Source organism: Stylophora pistillata, chromosome 1, assembly GCF_964205215.1.
Source record: "Stylophora pistillata chromosome 1, jaStyPist1.2, whole genome shotgun sequence".
NCBI classification, from domain to species: domain Eukaryota; kingdom Metazoa; phylum Cnidaria; class Anthozoa; order Scleractinia; family Pocilloporidae; genus Stylophora; species Stylophora pistillata.
Window position 1 is genome coordinate 22,340,034 of NC_142519.1, and position 15,163 is coordinate 22,355,196.

A 15,163-nucleotide genomic window follows, 5' to 3' on the forward strand; every position below is an offset into this window, starting at 1 on the left:
AAGTTAAGCAAAACCCTTCATTTACTTAACATCGGCGGATTTGAATCACCTACGTCGCCACCATGAAAATCTCATGGATCACCTTGCTTTTTACCGTAAGGCCACCGATACACCCTCATACTTTGATAAGAAACTTTCTGTAAATATAAATTTTACATTTAAAACGCTGATCTTTTGGTAATTTCATCCGCGGGCTCAAACGACTCAAGTCGCTGCTCGCTGATTGTCCGACTTCGAAGTGTCGCACACGGCCAACTGCTCGTAAAATAACTTGTCTGAGGCTTGTTTGGTATTCCTGGAGCTGTATCAACGTTGGAAAATGGTTCACAAGTGGGAACTGCAGCGAAAGAAGCTCAAGCATAAGTTCAATCAATCGATGTGCTGTTTCTTCAATGGTGTAACTCGCACTGTGTATGCGTATGTTATTAGTGCACTGTTAAGTTTGTAATGTATGTTTCCAGATACCTTGAATTAAGGATTTTTTTCTTAAAAATGCGTCCTGGAGTGAGGAACAGGAAGTTCTAAAGATGAGGAGTGATATCACTCAAAATGAGTATAATTATCAGTTCTCAAAACAAGGAATATACTTGCACTAACAGTGAGTGATAAATACTGCCTAAAACTGATAACAGAGTCCTTACTTTAAGATAACTAAAGTTTCTCATGGTAAGACCTATTTTTTTCAAAATGAGTAAGTAAAGATCTCAAAAGAGAGCACTTACTTCTCAAATATTGTTAAATAATACATCATCCCTCTGTCCTTGAGACAAGGATCTTAACTCCAGGAAGTGGTTCTTTCTATCAATATTTTGTGCATGTAACACAGGTTAGCCAGGCCATACTACAAACTCAACAACAACTTTTATTCTGACATAATAAACCCAAATTGTGCTTTCTTTAAAATGTTTTACATTATTTTGAACTTAAGATACATGCACAGCAGCAAGTTTTATTTTGAAGCAAGACTTAAGTTACAACTCACTTCATTCGATGTCTATCAAATTAACAGCAAAGTGACATGGCTTTATACCTAATAACAATTCTTCAAGAAATGGCACAGCTACATGTTAACTTAATATGCTGAAATTTTAACTATTCAATAAAAGTCTTTATGCAGATTTACAAATAAACAGTATATAGCGGCTTCATGACAAACACAAATTTCTCAAGGAATAGGTATAGTAGCCTTTCCTTTGAATCATACTGAAGATTACTCTTTCTCTTTGTCAAAAATCTTGCTATAGATTTGCCTGTACCTAAATGCTGGTTGTAGAGGCTCTACACCTAGGACATATTCTTCAAGAAATTGATTAAAGCAACTTTTCTTTTGAATCATATTGAAGATTAAAACAATAATAAGTTGACAGTCACAACAACAATCCCTTACAAGGATGAATATCCTTGGTGGTCTATGACTATAATTCTGTCAACAAGTGGTTTATATTTAGTTTGAGATTCTTCACTCTGGTTCAGTAATTTTTTGTATAATAATCACATGATTGTAAGTAAAGATTACAAATGGTAACAGTTTACATTCCATGCTTATTCTTCTGGAAGTTATAAATTTATGATTTATTTTGACAACCACTGATTGTCATTTGAAATTAAAAATTTTTGTGAATTAGATGCCACAAGGATATTCCTAATGCTTTATATTTAGGGTAAACTAGGAACACTCAAAACTGTGCTCTTGTTTCATGAAGAATCACAGATTGAGTGTGTTGAAAGAAAAATTAATGTAAAAACGTTTTTCAAATTATGTTTAGTTATATTTCCTTGGGAATTTGACAAGCACAATTCCACAGATATTTCTGAAATTTTGGCAAGCATTTATCATAAATCTAGTTGGAAGAAGAACCTTTCTACATAGAATGAATACTTGCTAAAAGCAAGGATTTGAGATATTTATTCAATAGTGGAAATACCTTTAAAATGAGAATTCAAAGTCATAATTCTTAAAACAAGGAATGTAAATCTTATTTTTAATGGTGGTATTCTTAAACTGAGGAACTTTCATTGGAGAGTATAAAATTCTTAAAAGCAGAAATCTTGATCCTTACATTTCAAGGAATTGACTCTCAAAATAAGGAAAAAATCCTTGTTTTGAGTATCCGCTGACTTACAATAAGAATTCCAAAAAACAAAATTTAGAGTGGTGTGAACATCCTTGTACTTGTTTTTTCATCCTTGTGCTAATAATTATCTCAGAAGTGCGAAACAGGCTTCAAGGGTAGTACTCAGTTGCAACACAAGCATAGGCATAAACATAACAAGCTAATGTGCAGGTGGGCTCAGCTGCAACATAAACATGAGCACAAGCGCTCAGTCGATGTTACTTTAAATAGGGACATGGTTGATATAAGCAGTATAGTGCTTGCTGATTGCCTGAAAGACTTTCGCTTATGTTTATACTTACGCTTATGCCAACCAAGTCTTAACTAGACAGTATAAGCATAAAAAGAAGGAAACGTTTTGATAATCTTATGCATATATGCTTATCCTTATGTCCGTGCGTTCCATCCAGCGTATAAGCTTTTACATGCCTATCCCTATGCTTGCATAGCAAGTTAATACTCAGCTCATTATTGGAACAATATTTTTATGATAAACAAAACAGCACCCTTATGAACTTTCATTCCACAAACCTTTACTGTAAAATCTGGAACAGTTACTGTCTTGCACCAAATCCTAATCAGGTCATATTTTCTGTCTTTGAGGCCTAATTTAGTTTCACATCATATTCCTCATAATGCTCATTTACCATACCTTAGTATGGAAATCAAACACCCATTTCTATTTACGAAACAAATTACATTGGCAGCTTATCCAATTCACGAGTTGGCTCACAGAGCCTTTGATATTTTGTTTTATTACTACAGGGGACATCAAAACTCTGCCGATCAGCTCTCATTCCGACATCTGTGTTGGGGAAAAAGCTTCCTTTTCAGTGGAAGTTTACAACTATTTTAATGATTTAGATTTTCAAATTATTTGGAGATATAACATGCTTGCTGAAGTACAGGAAAACGAGCATTTTTCTCTGAAGGCCGATAACAAAACCCTGGATGTACGCAATGCTTTACCTTCGCATTCTGGAAACTACACCGCCTTTGCAGTTTTTATGCAGAATGGGTCACCTGTTGAGTCTGCACTTTCTTTTACATCATTTGATCTAAGAGTCCGTGGTAAGAATATGAAATTATGAATTGATAACAAACATCCCTGCATTTTTCTGGGAAGAATTGCAGAGACATCTGTGGCATTTTAATTCAGAGACTAATTTCTGCTCTGTTCCTTCCTTAGTTTTCTTCTCCTTTTACTCTTTTATTGTCACTTTATGTGTACTCCACTTAATCTTATAAAAAGCAGAAAAATCCGTCTCTACATTGACAAAATATTACTTAATTGTTGCATGACATTTAGTCACCTATGAATATTGTTGGGGACGTGTTTCACTGATAAGAGCACAATCGATGGCGTTTGGAAAAATACATAGTAAGTCTACTACCTTCCAAATCAATCTTGCAGATCTCTACCTAAAAGCTGCGGTCCGAAGTCCGCTTGTAGTGCAGTTCGGTAATAACGCCATTTTGAAAGTGCAGAAATCAGTGTTAGGCACTTTAGTATGGAAGCACAATGGAAACCAGTTGTCCGGCCACGAACCTAATTACGCTTACCTGAATCCACGAAAAACTGAGTTGGAAATATCTAATGCAGGCCCGAAGCAGGCAGGAGTTTACGAGGTTTTCCTCAAGGAGGGTGGATGCGAGAAACGTGAAGAGATTCAAGTCCAGACAGGTCTGTATTCTTTGGTCATGTTTTTGGCTTCTGAATGTTACGATAGGTTATTTACGTAATCATAAACGTCGAAGTAGCCAGCCACCGTCTATTATGCATGCTTATTATAGATAACTCATTCAGAATTAATTCAAATTAGCTATTTGAAATTATTGAGACAATATTATCAAACGAACATTATTTCAAATACGAATTTTTCTATCACTTGGTGTAGTCTAAGTGTCCCCGATTTCACAATGCGCTCAGTAGGGGACACTTGAATCCGACCATGCTAAACTGTTCAATGCCTGTTTTCTGTGCACAACTAGCCAATTAGTTTGATGCAAACAAGAATACTGATAGGTTGAATTATTTGACAAAATAGTCACTGGCTTCGATTTTCCATCGCAAAAGGAAATTGGAGGAGAGGACAAGCCAAACCCCTCTTCAACTAGAATACTGAGCCGAGCCTTGCTTAGAAAAGCAAACATATTCAAATGTTCATCTTGTTTTGTTTTAACACTACAGGGGATATCAAAATTCGGCCAATCAGCTCTCATTCCGACATCTGTGTTGGGGAAAACACTTCCTTTGCTGTGGAATTTCACAACTATTTTGATGACCTAGATTTCCAAGTGATTTGGAAGTATAACATGATTACTGAAGTACAGGGAAAAAAGCATTTTTCTCTAAAGGCGGATAACACAGTCCTGAATGTACACAATGCTTTACCTTCGCACTCTGGAAACTACACCGTCTTTGCTGTTCTAATGCAGAATGGGTCACCTGTTGAGTCTGTACTTTCTTTTACCTCATTTGATCTAAGAGTTCGTGGTAAGAATATTAAATTATGAATTGATAACAAACATCCTTGTATTTTTCTGTGAACAATTGCAGAGAGATCTTCCGGATTTTTTAATTCAGACACTAATTTTTCCTCTGTTCCTTCCTTCGTTTTGTTCTTCGTTACTCTTTTATTGTCATTTTAATCATGTATTACTCTTTGTCTTACCTTACAAAAGCAGATAGGTCGGTCTTTACTTTGACAAAATATTACTTTAAAACTGCACGACATTTGGTTCACCTAAGAACATTGTTGCTGACGTGTTTCACCGATGAGAGTACAATCAATCGCATTTGGAAAAATACATAGCAAGTCTACTACCTTCCAAATCAATCTTGCAGATCTCTACCTAAAAGCTGTGGTCCGAAGTCCGCTTGTAGTGCAGTTCGGTAATAACGCCATCTTGAAAGTAGAGAAATCAGCGTTGGGCACTTTAGTATGGAAGCACGATGGAAACCTGTTGTCCGGTAAGGAACCTCATTACGCTTACGTGAATCCTCGAAAAACTGAGTTGGAAATATCTAATGCAGGCCCGAAGCAGGCAGGAGTTTACAAGGTTTTCCTCAAGGAGGGTGGATGTGAGAAACGTGAAGAGATTCAAGTCCAGACAGGTATGTATTCTTTGGTCGTGTTTTTGGCTTCTGAATGTTACGATAGGTCGCCTACATAATCATATACTTCAAAATATCCAGCCATCGTCAATTATGCATTCTGATTATTCTTAACTCATTCAGAAATAAGTCATATTAGCTATTTGAAATTATTGAGAAGATATTATTTCACGAACATTACTTTCAATACCAATTTCTCAAACACTTAGTGCACGTGGTCTAAGTGTCGCCGATTTCATAGTGCGCTCAAGTGACACTTAAGTTAGACATGTCAAACTGCTCAATGCATATTTTCTGTCCACAACCAGCCATTTAGTTCAATGCAAACAGGGATAGGTTTCAGTTATTTGACATAATAGCCCCTGGCTTCGATTTTCCACTACACAGGGTAATCAGGATTATTTCAAGTTCCCATCGGGGAGGTAATTTGCCAAACCCCCTTCGACTAAAATACTGAGCTGCGCCTTCCTTTGAACAACAAACATATTTATTGTTCTTCTTGCTTTTTTTTTCATCATTACAGGGGACATCAAAATTCGGCCGATCAGCTCTCATTCCGACATCTGTGTTGGGGAAAAAGGGTCCTTTGCAGTGGAAGTTCACAACTATTTTGATGACCTAGATTTCAAAGTGATTTGGAAGTATAACATGATTGCTGAAGTACAGAAAAACGAGCATTTTTCTCTGAAGGCGGATAACACAACCCTGGATGTACACAATGCTTTACCTTCGCACTCTGGAAACTACACTGTCTTTGCTGTTCTAATGCAGAATGGGTCACCTGTTAAGTCTGTACTTTCTTTTGCCTCATTTGATCTAAGAGTTCGTGGTAAGAATATTAAATTATAAATTGATAACAAACATCCTTGCATTATTCCAGGAACAATTACAGATAGCTCTGAAGTCTTTTTTTTAATTCAGACTTATTTTTTACTCCGTTACTTCATTTGGTTTGTTCTCCTTTTACTCTTTTATTATCACCTTTTATGTACTTTAATATTATATAAAGCGGAAAGGTCAGTCTCTACATTGACAAAATATTATTTAATTATTGCATGACATTTGGTTTACCTAGGAACAATGTCATGGTGACGTGTTTCACTGGTAAGAGCACAATCAATCGTATTTGGAAAAATACATAGTAAGTCTACTTTATTCCAAATCAATCTTGCAGATCTCTACCTAAAAGTTCTGGTTCGAAGTCCACTTTTAGTGCAGTTGGGCAAACACGCCATCTTGAAAGTGGAGAAATCAGTTTTGGGCACCTTATTTTGGAAGCATAATGGAAACCTGTTATCCGGCGACAAACCTCATTACGCTTTTGTGAATCCACAAAAAACTGAATTGGAAATATCTAATGCAGGCCCGAAGCAGGCAGGACTTTACGAGGTTTTCCTCAAGGAGGGTGGATGTGAGAAACGTGAAGAAATTCAAGTCCAAACAGGTCTGTATTCCGGCCTTGGTCATTTTTTTGGCTTCTGAATATTAAGATAGGTCGCTTATATAATCATCTTTTATAAAATATCCAGCCATCATATATTTTGCACGCTGATTATACATAACCCAGTCAGAAATAAGTCATATTAGCTATTTGAAATTATTAAGGCCAAATCATTTCACGAACATCATTTCCAATACCAGTTTCTCTAACACCGTAGGTGTGGTCCAAGTGTCGCCGATTTCACAGTGCGCTCAAGTAAACTTGAATCAGACATGCCAAACTGTTCAATGCCTGTTAATTTTCCAGGCTGTGCACAACTAGCCATTTAGTTTGATGCAAACAAGGATAGGTTTGAATCATTAGACAAAATGGACCCTGGCTTCGATTTTCCACTACGCAGAGCAATTAAGATCATTTCAAGTCCCCATTGAGGAGATGATTTGCCAAACTCTCTTTGACTAAAATACTGAGCCGCGCCTTCCTTAGAAAAAAAAACATATTTAATGTTCTTCTGGCTTTGTTTTATCACTACAGGGGAAATCAAAACTCGGCCCATCAGCTCTCATTCCGACATCTGTGTTGGGGAAAAAGCGTCCTTTGCCGTGGAAATTAACAATAATTTTGATGCCCTGGATTACCAAGTTACTTGGAGATATAACATGCTTGCTGAAATACGGGAAAACGAGCATTTTTCTCTAAAGGCGGATAACACAGTCCTGGATGTACACAATGCCTTACCTTCGCACTCTGGAAACTACACCGCCTTTGCTGTTCTAATGCAGAATGGGTTCCCTGTCGAGTCTGCACTTTCCTTTACCTCATTTGATTTACGAGTTCGTGGTAAGATGTCAATTTATCAATTGAAAACAAACATCCCTGTATTTTTCTGTGAACAATTCGAGAGAGATCTGTGGCATTTTAATTCAGACACTAATCATTTTCCTCCATCCCTTCTTTCGGTTTGTTCTTCTTTTACTCTTTTATTGTCAACTTATGCGTACTGCTCTTTATCTTATATTATAAAGAGCAGGAAAGTTAGTCTCTACATTGACAAAGTAATATTTAACTATTGCATGACATTTGGTTCACCTAAGAACATTGTTTGGGACGTGTTCCACTGATTAGAGCTCAATGAATCGCATTTGGAAAAATACATAGCAAGTCTACTACCTTCGAAATCAATCTTGCAGATCTCTACCTAAAAGCTGTGGTCCGAAGTCCGCTTGTAGTACAGTTCGGTAATAACGCCATCTTGAAAGTGGAGAAATCAGTGTTGGGCACTTTAGTATGGAAGCACAATGGAAACCTGTTGTCCGGTCACGAAACTCATTACGCTTACCGGAATCCTCTAAAAACTGAGTTGGAAATATCTAATGCAGGCCCGAAGCAGGCAGGAGTTTACGAGGTTTTCCTTAAGGAGGGTGGATGTGAGAAACGTGCAGAGATTCAAGTCCAGACAGGCTTGTATTCTTTCGTCATTTGGCTCCTGAATGTTATGATAGGTCGCCTACGTAAACATATACTTCCAAATATCCAGCCATCGTTTATTATGCATGCTGATTATCCTTAACTCATTCAGAATTAAGTGTTCTTAGCTATTTGAAATTATTGAGACAATATTATTTCACGAACATTATTTGAAATACCAATTTTTCAAACACTTGTCGTTGTCTAATTAAGTGTCACCGATTTCACAATGTACTCAAGTGACACTTCAATTGGACATGTAAACTGCTCGATGGATGTTTTCTGTGCACAACCAGCCATTAATTTTGATGCGAACAAGGATAGCTCTGAATTCTTTGACAAAATAGCCCCTAGCTTCGATTCTCCACCACACAGGGAAATTAGGACCAATTAAGATTATTTCAAGTTCCCATCAGGGAGATAATTTGCCAAACCCCCTTTGACTAAAAATACTGAACTGCGCCTTCCTTAGAAAAACAAACATTGTTCTTGCTTTCTTTTATCACCACAGGGAACATCAAAATTCGGCCGATCAGCTCTCATTCCGACATCTGTGTTGGGGAAAACACTTCCTTTGCTGTGGAAGTTACCAACTATTTTGATGACCTAGATTTCCATGTTATTTGGAGATATAACATGCTTCAAGTGCAGGAAAATGAGCATTTTTCTCTGAAGGCGGATAACACAGTCCTGAATGTACACAATGCCTTACCTTCGTACTCTGGAAACTACACCGCCTTTGCTGTTCTCATGCAGAATGGGTCTCCTGTTGAGTCTGTACTTTCTTTTACCTCATTTGATCTAAGAGTTCGTGGTAAGAATATTAAATTATGAATTGATAACAAACATCCTTGTATTTTTCTGTGAACAATTGCAGAGAGATCTGCAGCATTTTAATTCAGACACTAAATTTTTCCTCTGTTCCTTCCTTCGTTTTGTTCTTCCTTACTCTTTTAGTGTCATCTTTAATATGTACTACTCTTTATCTTACATTATAAAAAGCAGAAAAATCCGTCTCTACATTGCCAAAATATTATTTCAATATTGCATAACATTTGGTTCACATAAGAACATTGTTGGTGACGTGTTTCACTGATAAGAGTACAATCAATCGCGTTTGGAAAAATACATAGTAAGTCTACTTCCTTCGAAATCAATCTTGCAGATCTCTACTTAAAAGCCGTGGTCCGAAGTCCGCTTGTAGTGCAGTTCGGTAATAACGCCATCTTGAAAGTAGAGAAATCAGTGTTCGGCACTTTAGTATGGAAGCATAATGGAAATCTGTTGTCTGGCCACGAACCTTATTACGCTTACGGGAATCCTCAAAAAACTGAGTTGGAAATATCTAATGCAGGCCCGGAGAAGGCAGGAGTTTACGAGGTTTTCCTTAAGGAGGGTGGATGTGAGAAACGTGAAGAAATTCAAGTCCACACAGGTCCGTTTTCCGGCTTTGGCCATGTTTTCGGTTTCTGAATGTTGCGAGAGGTCGCCTAGATACACTTCATAGTGGCTAGTCATCGTTTATCATGCATGCCGATTATTTCTAACTCATTCAGAAATTTGTTATATAAGCTATCTGAAGATTAATTAGACAATATTATATCACGACCATCATTTCCAATGCCATTTTCTCAAACATTTAAGTGTCGCCGATTTCTCAATGCACCAAGTAGTACTTTAATCGGACATGCCAAACTGTTCAATGCCTGTTAATATTCAATAGCCATTTTCAGTTACAGCAAAGAAGGATAGGTATAACTCATTTGAAAAAAAATAGTCCATGGCTTCGATTTTCCCTTATATGGTGTAATTCGGGATATTGCCAGTGTAGGGTGCGTGACATGTTTTCTTGAGTATGCCGGTGACTGCGAGTTCATGAATCGTAATGAGTGTTGGGAACAAAAGAGAGGAAAAAACCATGTGCTCGAAGAATATAGAATAAGTAAGAAAACCTTGTGTTTAATAAAACGTTCTGGTTTGATTTGAGCGTGTAACACAAGTCCCCATCGAGAACTGATATTATTTGCCAAACTCCCTTCGACTGAAATGCTGAGCCTCGCATTCCATGAAAAAAACAAACATATACAAGTGTTTTTCTTGCTTTGTTCTATTACCACAGGAGACATCAAAATTCGGCCGATCAGCTCTCATTCCGACATTTGTGTTGGGGAAAAAGCGTCCTTTGCAGTGGAAGTTAACAACTATTTTGATGACCCGCTAAATTTCCAAGTTTTTTGGAGATATAACATGCTTACTGAAGTAGAAGAAAACGAGCATTTTTCTTTAAAGGCGAACAACACAACGCTGGATGTACACGATGCTTTACCTTCTCACTCTGGAAACTACACCGCCTTCGCAGTTGTAGTGGAGAATGGGTCACTTGTTGAAAATGTGCTTTCTTTTACCTCGTTTGTTATGAGTGTTCATGGTAAGAATATTCAAATATGAATTGAAGACATTCTCACCCTTTTCGTGAGAAAAAAAATATGCATCCATCCTCATCTCATGTTTCTGTCTCCTCCTCTGGATCTTAGGCTCTGCCTCATGTTAATTCTCCTTCACTACCTTTCATTTTGACGTGTTTAACTGTCTAAAGAACCCAACAATCCAACTTTGATAAAGACATACGATGTATTGATCCCACCGCCACCATTTTGCAGATGTATTCCTGAATGCCTCGGTCGAGAGTCCTATCAAAATAAAGGCTGGTGATTCTACAATCTTCAATGTTGAGAAATCAGATCTGGGCGCCTTATTTTGGACGCACGATGAAGAGTTAGTGGACGATAAGAGCCCTCACTACACCTTGAATGCTAATAAAACCGAGCTGGAAATAGTTGCAGCACGCCTGGAACAAGCGGGAATCTACGAAATTGTACTCAAAGAGGGCAGATGCGAGATAAGCAAAGCTTTTGAAGTTCAGATATATGCAGCAGGTTTGCGCCCTGTTTTTTGTTGTTGCTTTGGTTTTTTAGTGTCAGACAGAGGCGAAAGTTTGAAAGTCAGCTTTACAAGTTTTATCGCTGAAGCTTTAGCTGTTCCTAGGATAAGTTGTTGAACATAGAAGGATCCAAGAGCCTCTGCACATGCCTTTTAGTTCTGTAACATGTTGCGGTAGATGTGTGCTTTAGTTCTGTGCACTTTTGGTATAATATGGATGAAAAGGAACTGTAGCGCAATTTTTTCGTTTCAGAACTCATGAAAGATGTCAGTGTGCTTGTGAAAGAGAGTAAATACGCAGGTAATTTCGGGTATTCTTACTTTAGTCCACGGGGCTATAACTCATGAAGTGTGGTGCATGTGTATCCCGGGACGATCAAGTCCCCATAATGATGACATAAAAACAGCGATAACGATTAAGCGTAACGTGACATCCAAACGACAGCCGTGAAGGAGACGATTCACTCCCACCTGTTTTTGTTTGTTATGTTTTGTTTTATTTTTGTTTGTTTTTTTGTCTTTTTCTCCGCGTCTTTCCAAGTGTAGCTATCAGGCGCGACGCCTTTTAGTCCATAAACTTAAATATCCCGCCCATAACCACCATGGCAACAATCTTAAAGTTAAGGTCTTCGAACGCAACACACTCAATAACGAAAAGTTATTATGCTTTACAGAGGATTCAGGCGATTCAGAGTTTTGGGCGATCACGTACATGATTTTGGTTTACGCTAAAGCCTTACGCGGATTTCTCTTCTACAAGTGGTACATTGCACCAGCTGCTGGTGGAGTATTGCTTATTGTAGTCATTGTGTTGGTTAATCGCTTTGGTAGGCTGGGAGAGAAGAAAAAAAGGTAGGAAACAAAAACGCATTTAATACCACCTTGGTTTAACTACAGGAGGTAAAAATAATAAAATGGGGTGGCCGTATTTACTCGCATAAGCGCTTGGGCGAGTGGGGAATTGGGAGGGATGTTAAAATAATGAATTCCACGTTACATGTTTCGTTGAAGCGGGATAATTTTTAGCGATAAGTTAACGCAAATTCCAATCAATCGTGCAGTTTAACCACGGACCGTATCGGTTCTGCATCATCTGGTTTCAGTAACGCACTTGTAATGAAGCCCGCCATTAAAAGGTTTCAGATGTTTTAACATCTGAAAAGAATCTAACATCTTAAAAGAATCAATTTCTGATCACTATAGAGATAACTATACCTTCTGCCTTCTACCGGTTGGATAATGTAAAGATAGCCTTTCTTTTTTTGCGTCCACTTTTTTAGCCCCAAGGAAAATGCTGAAACACATTCTGAAGCTGAAAAAGGACCACCCAGTCAGCATTTTGTGTTGAAGACCCCTGTTGTCACATTACTAAAAGAGGTCATCTATCCATCCGCTGACCAAACATTTCCAGCGTTAGAGGACAACTTAGCCACAAATACGTGCGTGGGGAGAGAAAATCATATCCAGTCCCCTAGTTTGGATCATTATAGGCAGGAATCCCATTACAGTGGTATTACAGTAGCTCCCGACTCGCTTGTGGGGCCAACCGTTCTACCTCCGACTCAAGTATTGTTAAAAAAAGAGACATCCAGCGATGGGAGTGACGCTAACTATGATAGCTGCGACTCGTTTTGACTTTTAACAAGTGTCATTAAAATTAAAAAATTACCCAGGGAGTCATTAGATGTCATGGATCAGTCATGGTACGTTAGAGTAGTTACTGCTGTTACATAGAGTACATTATTGTCTCATAACATTGTTACTTTGATTGTAAAGCAAAGAGTTGAATACTTATCACCACAACGGATTAAAGTGCCTACACAAGACTAATAGTTCTAATAATCTTCAAAGGGTTTGAGTGCACTCACTGCGATCAATGCACGAGAATAATACAAATTTCTGCTGTTTAGTGGTAGCTCTCTGGGCCCATATTTTGTACATGTATTTGTATATAGTATGGCCATATCTTGACTTGGAAGTCATTATGTTTTAGGATCATGTGTTATCTGCAAGCCCACCTCTTGGTTGTTTTGCTTAAACAGGGTCCGATAAAATTAAAAGATTTACGACTTACTAGCCTGGAGTTCTAAGGAACAAGCCTGAAAAGTTATTTATTAATTACAATCAAGTATCTGTTCAATGTTAAATTGTCAATCAATTTATAATATTAACATTCTACTTAATAACAAAGAGTTGCACTTTATATTTTGAATGCACTTAGTCACATTTTGAATGCACAAAAGGAATCCTTTCAATGACATGCACTAAATAATTACATTGCGATCAATTTGCTGTGAGAGGATACTAGTTAGCGGTGACTTTAAGATGCCAAAATCTGAATCTTTTTATTTTAGAACATGCTGTAAGCTCTACAATCAGTATGATCATAACAAAAACAGAAACATATTAAAACAGAACAAAAACTAAAAGAAAAAAAATTTAACAAAACAAACAGAAAAGAAAAAAGCTATGAAACACAGGTAAGCAGCTCAAATTTCAACATGCATAATAAAGACTTAAACAGATGCACTTAGGGCTGATAAACATGGAGCCGCTATGAAATCTAATCTAAGAACAATCGCTGACAGTAACATCTCTCGAAATGGTTGTAGCTTTTGAGGAGTAAATATATAACAACAGTGATAAAGTTTAACACTGGATATAAACAAAATAAATTATAACTGGTTGCAGTTCTTAAAAGATGATTTTTATGTCTAAAGTTCTAAGAGCTGTGCCAAACATTCGTGTTTATCTGTAAGTTTTTTTCTACTAAATGCAAGTTTATTTTAGCAACCAAATGTCATTAGCCATGGCTTTAGCATTAAACAGTATTTGAAAAGTTTATGCTATTGTTAAAAAAAAACAGCATTGTTTGCACTTAAAAACAAATACTTTGTGAAAGCAACACATACCTATGCATGTACTATGCCGGAACCTGAGTTTGCTTGATTATGCAGGCAAAAAGATGGAATCCTCTCTACCGAATCTCTTGCCCATTGAACAGATAACTGATTTTGCCTTTTTAGAAATACTAAAAAAAACCCACTTTGTTTTATACAAATCCTACTTGCTCATCGAGCAACTCACGATAAAAGGCAATTTTTTACAAGCCCACCGGCTCAGTTTTACAGCACTTTTGTCCTACCCTAACAAGACAACAAGAAAAAATTATGGAGTTACAAAGCTACTTCGATGCATTTCTTAATGAAAATCAAAGCAAAATTAGGAACACAACATCAAACAAAGGTGAACGTAGGGACCGGAATTAGTCGTAGTTTTGCAGATTTTTTGAGAATACAGCTGCAAAATCATTCACAAGTACAGCTGTATGGCTTTCTCAGTGACAGTCAGCATAATCATCACACAATTTGCCATTCACCTTGACAACTTCAAAATAACACGTCAAGATGATTAAAACACTGAAGAACAACAATAAACTATATTTCACACAAAATGCTTTTCCAACTCCCCACAATTAATAAGCATAGCTAAATAAGGATTAGATGATATAAAAAAATCGAGAATAAAGAAAAAAGCTACCACTACCAAAGCAACAATCTTGAAATATAACAGGAAAATATTACAGGATTTTACTTATTCCAGAAAAACTAACCACAAACGAACCTTTGTAATAAGTCATCAAGAGCAAAGGTTCTCATGACTTTATTGTATGAGGCAACATGGCTGACTCACAAGAGGAAAGACAACCTCACTAAGAATCATGGGTACGTTACATAACGTCACATTGTGGGTATGTCACGGCAGAGCCACCGGCTAACACCTGCATGAAGTGCCACACTTGTTCTTTGGGATCGAGCCTCAGACTGTAAAATAAGATCGATAATTTCTTCCTAACCTCCTGAAAATGAATACCTTTTGGGTGGGAATCGTTGGTAGTTCAAATTTTGATCGATAGGCTTGTTCGCGCCACAGGTCTAGCAAAAAGTCGAGTCACCAGGAAATAATAATTAACTTAGCCGTGAAGAGTATGCATAGATAATTGTCTAACTTTGTATCACTGATCAAAATAGTGTCCAAGGGCAAATATACAAGCACATTTTCTCGCCAAATGGAAGCTGTTGT

General features: G+C 37.3%; 1 protein-coding gene across 1 annotated transcript; it reads left to right on the forward strand.

Moving 5' to 3' along the window:
* The first annotated feature begins 214 nt into the window (after positions 1-214).
* LOC111326461 (hemicentin-1-like) lies at positions 215-12,906 on the forward strand. The gene is made up of 15 exons (XM_088744522.1): positions 215-3,185; positions 3,529-3,798; positions 4,306-4,611; positions 4,963-5,232; positions 5,756-6,061; positions 6,407-6,676; positions 7,208-7,513; positions 7,864-8,133; positions 8,652-8,954; positions 9,306-9,575; positions 10,260-10,568; positions 10,801-11,076; positions 11,334-11,381; positions 11,755-11,932; positions 12,361-12,906. Exons 1-15 carry the CDS (start codon positions 2,750-2,752, stop codon positions 12,713-12,715), a joined length of 4,173 nt encoding a protein of 1,390 aa, XP_088600648.1. The 5' UTR covers positions 215-2,749; the 3' UTR covers positions 12,716-12,906.
* Positions 12,907-15,163: the final 2,257 nt, after the last annotated feature.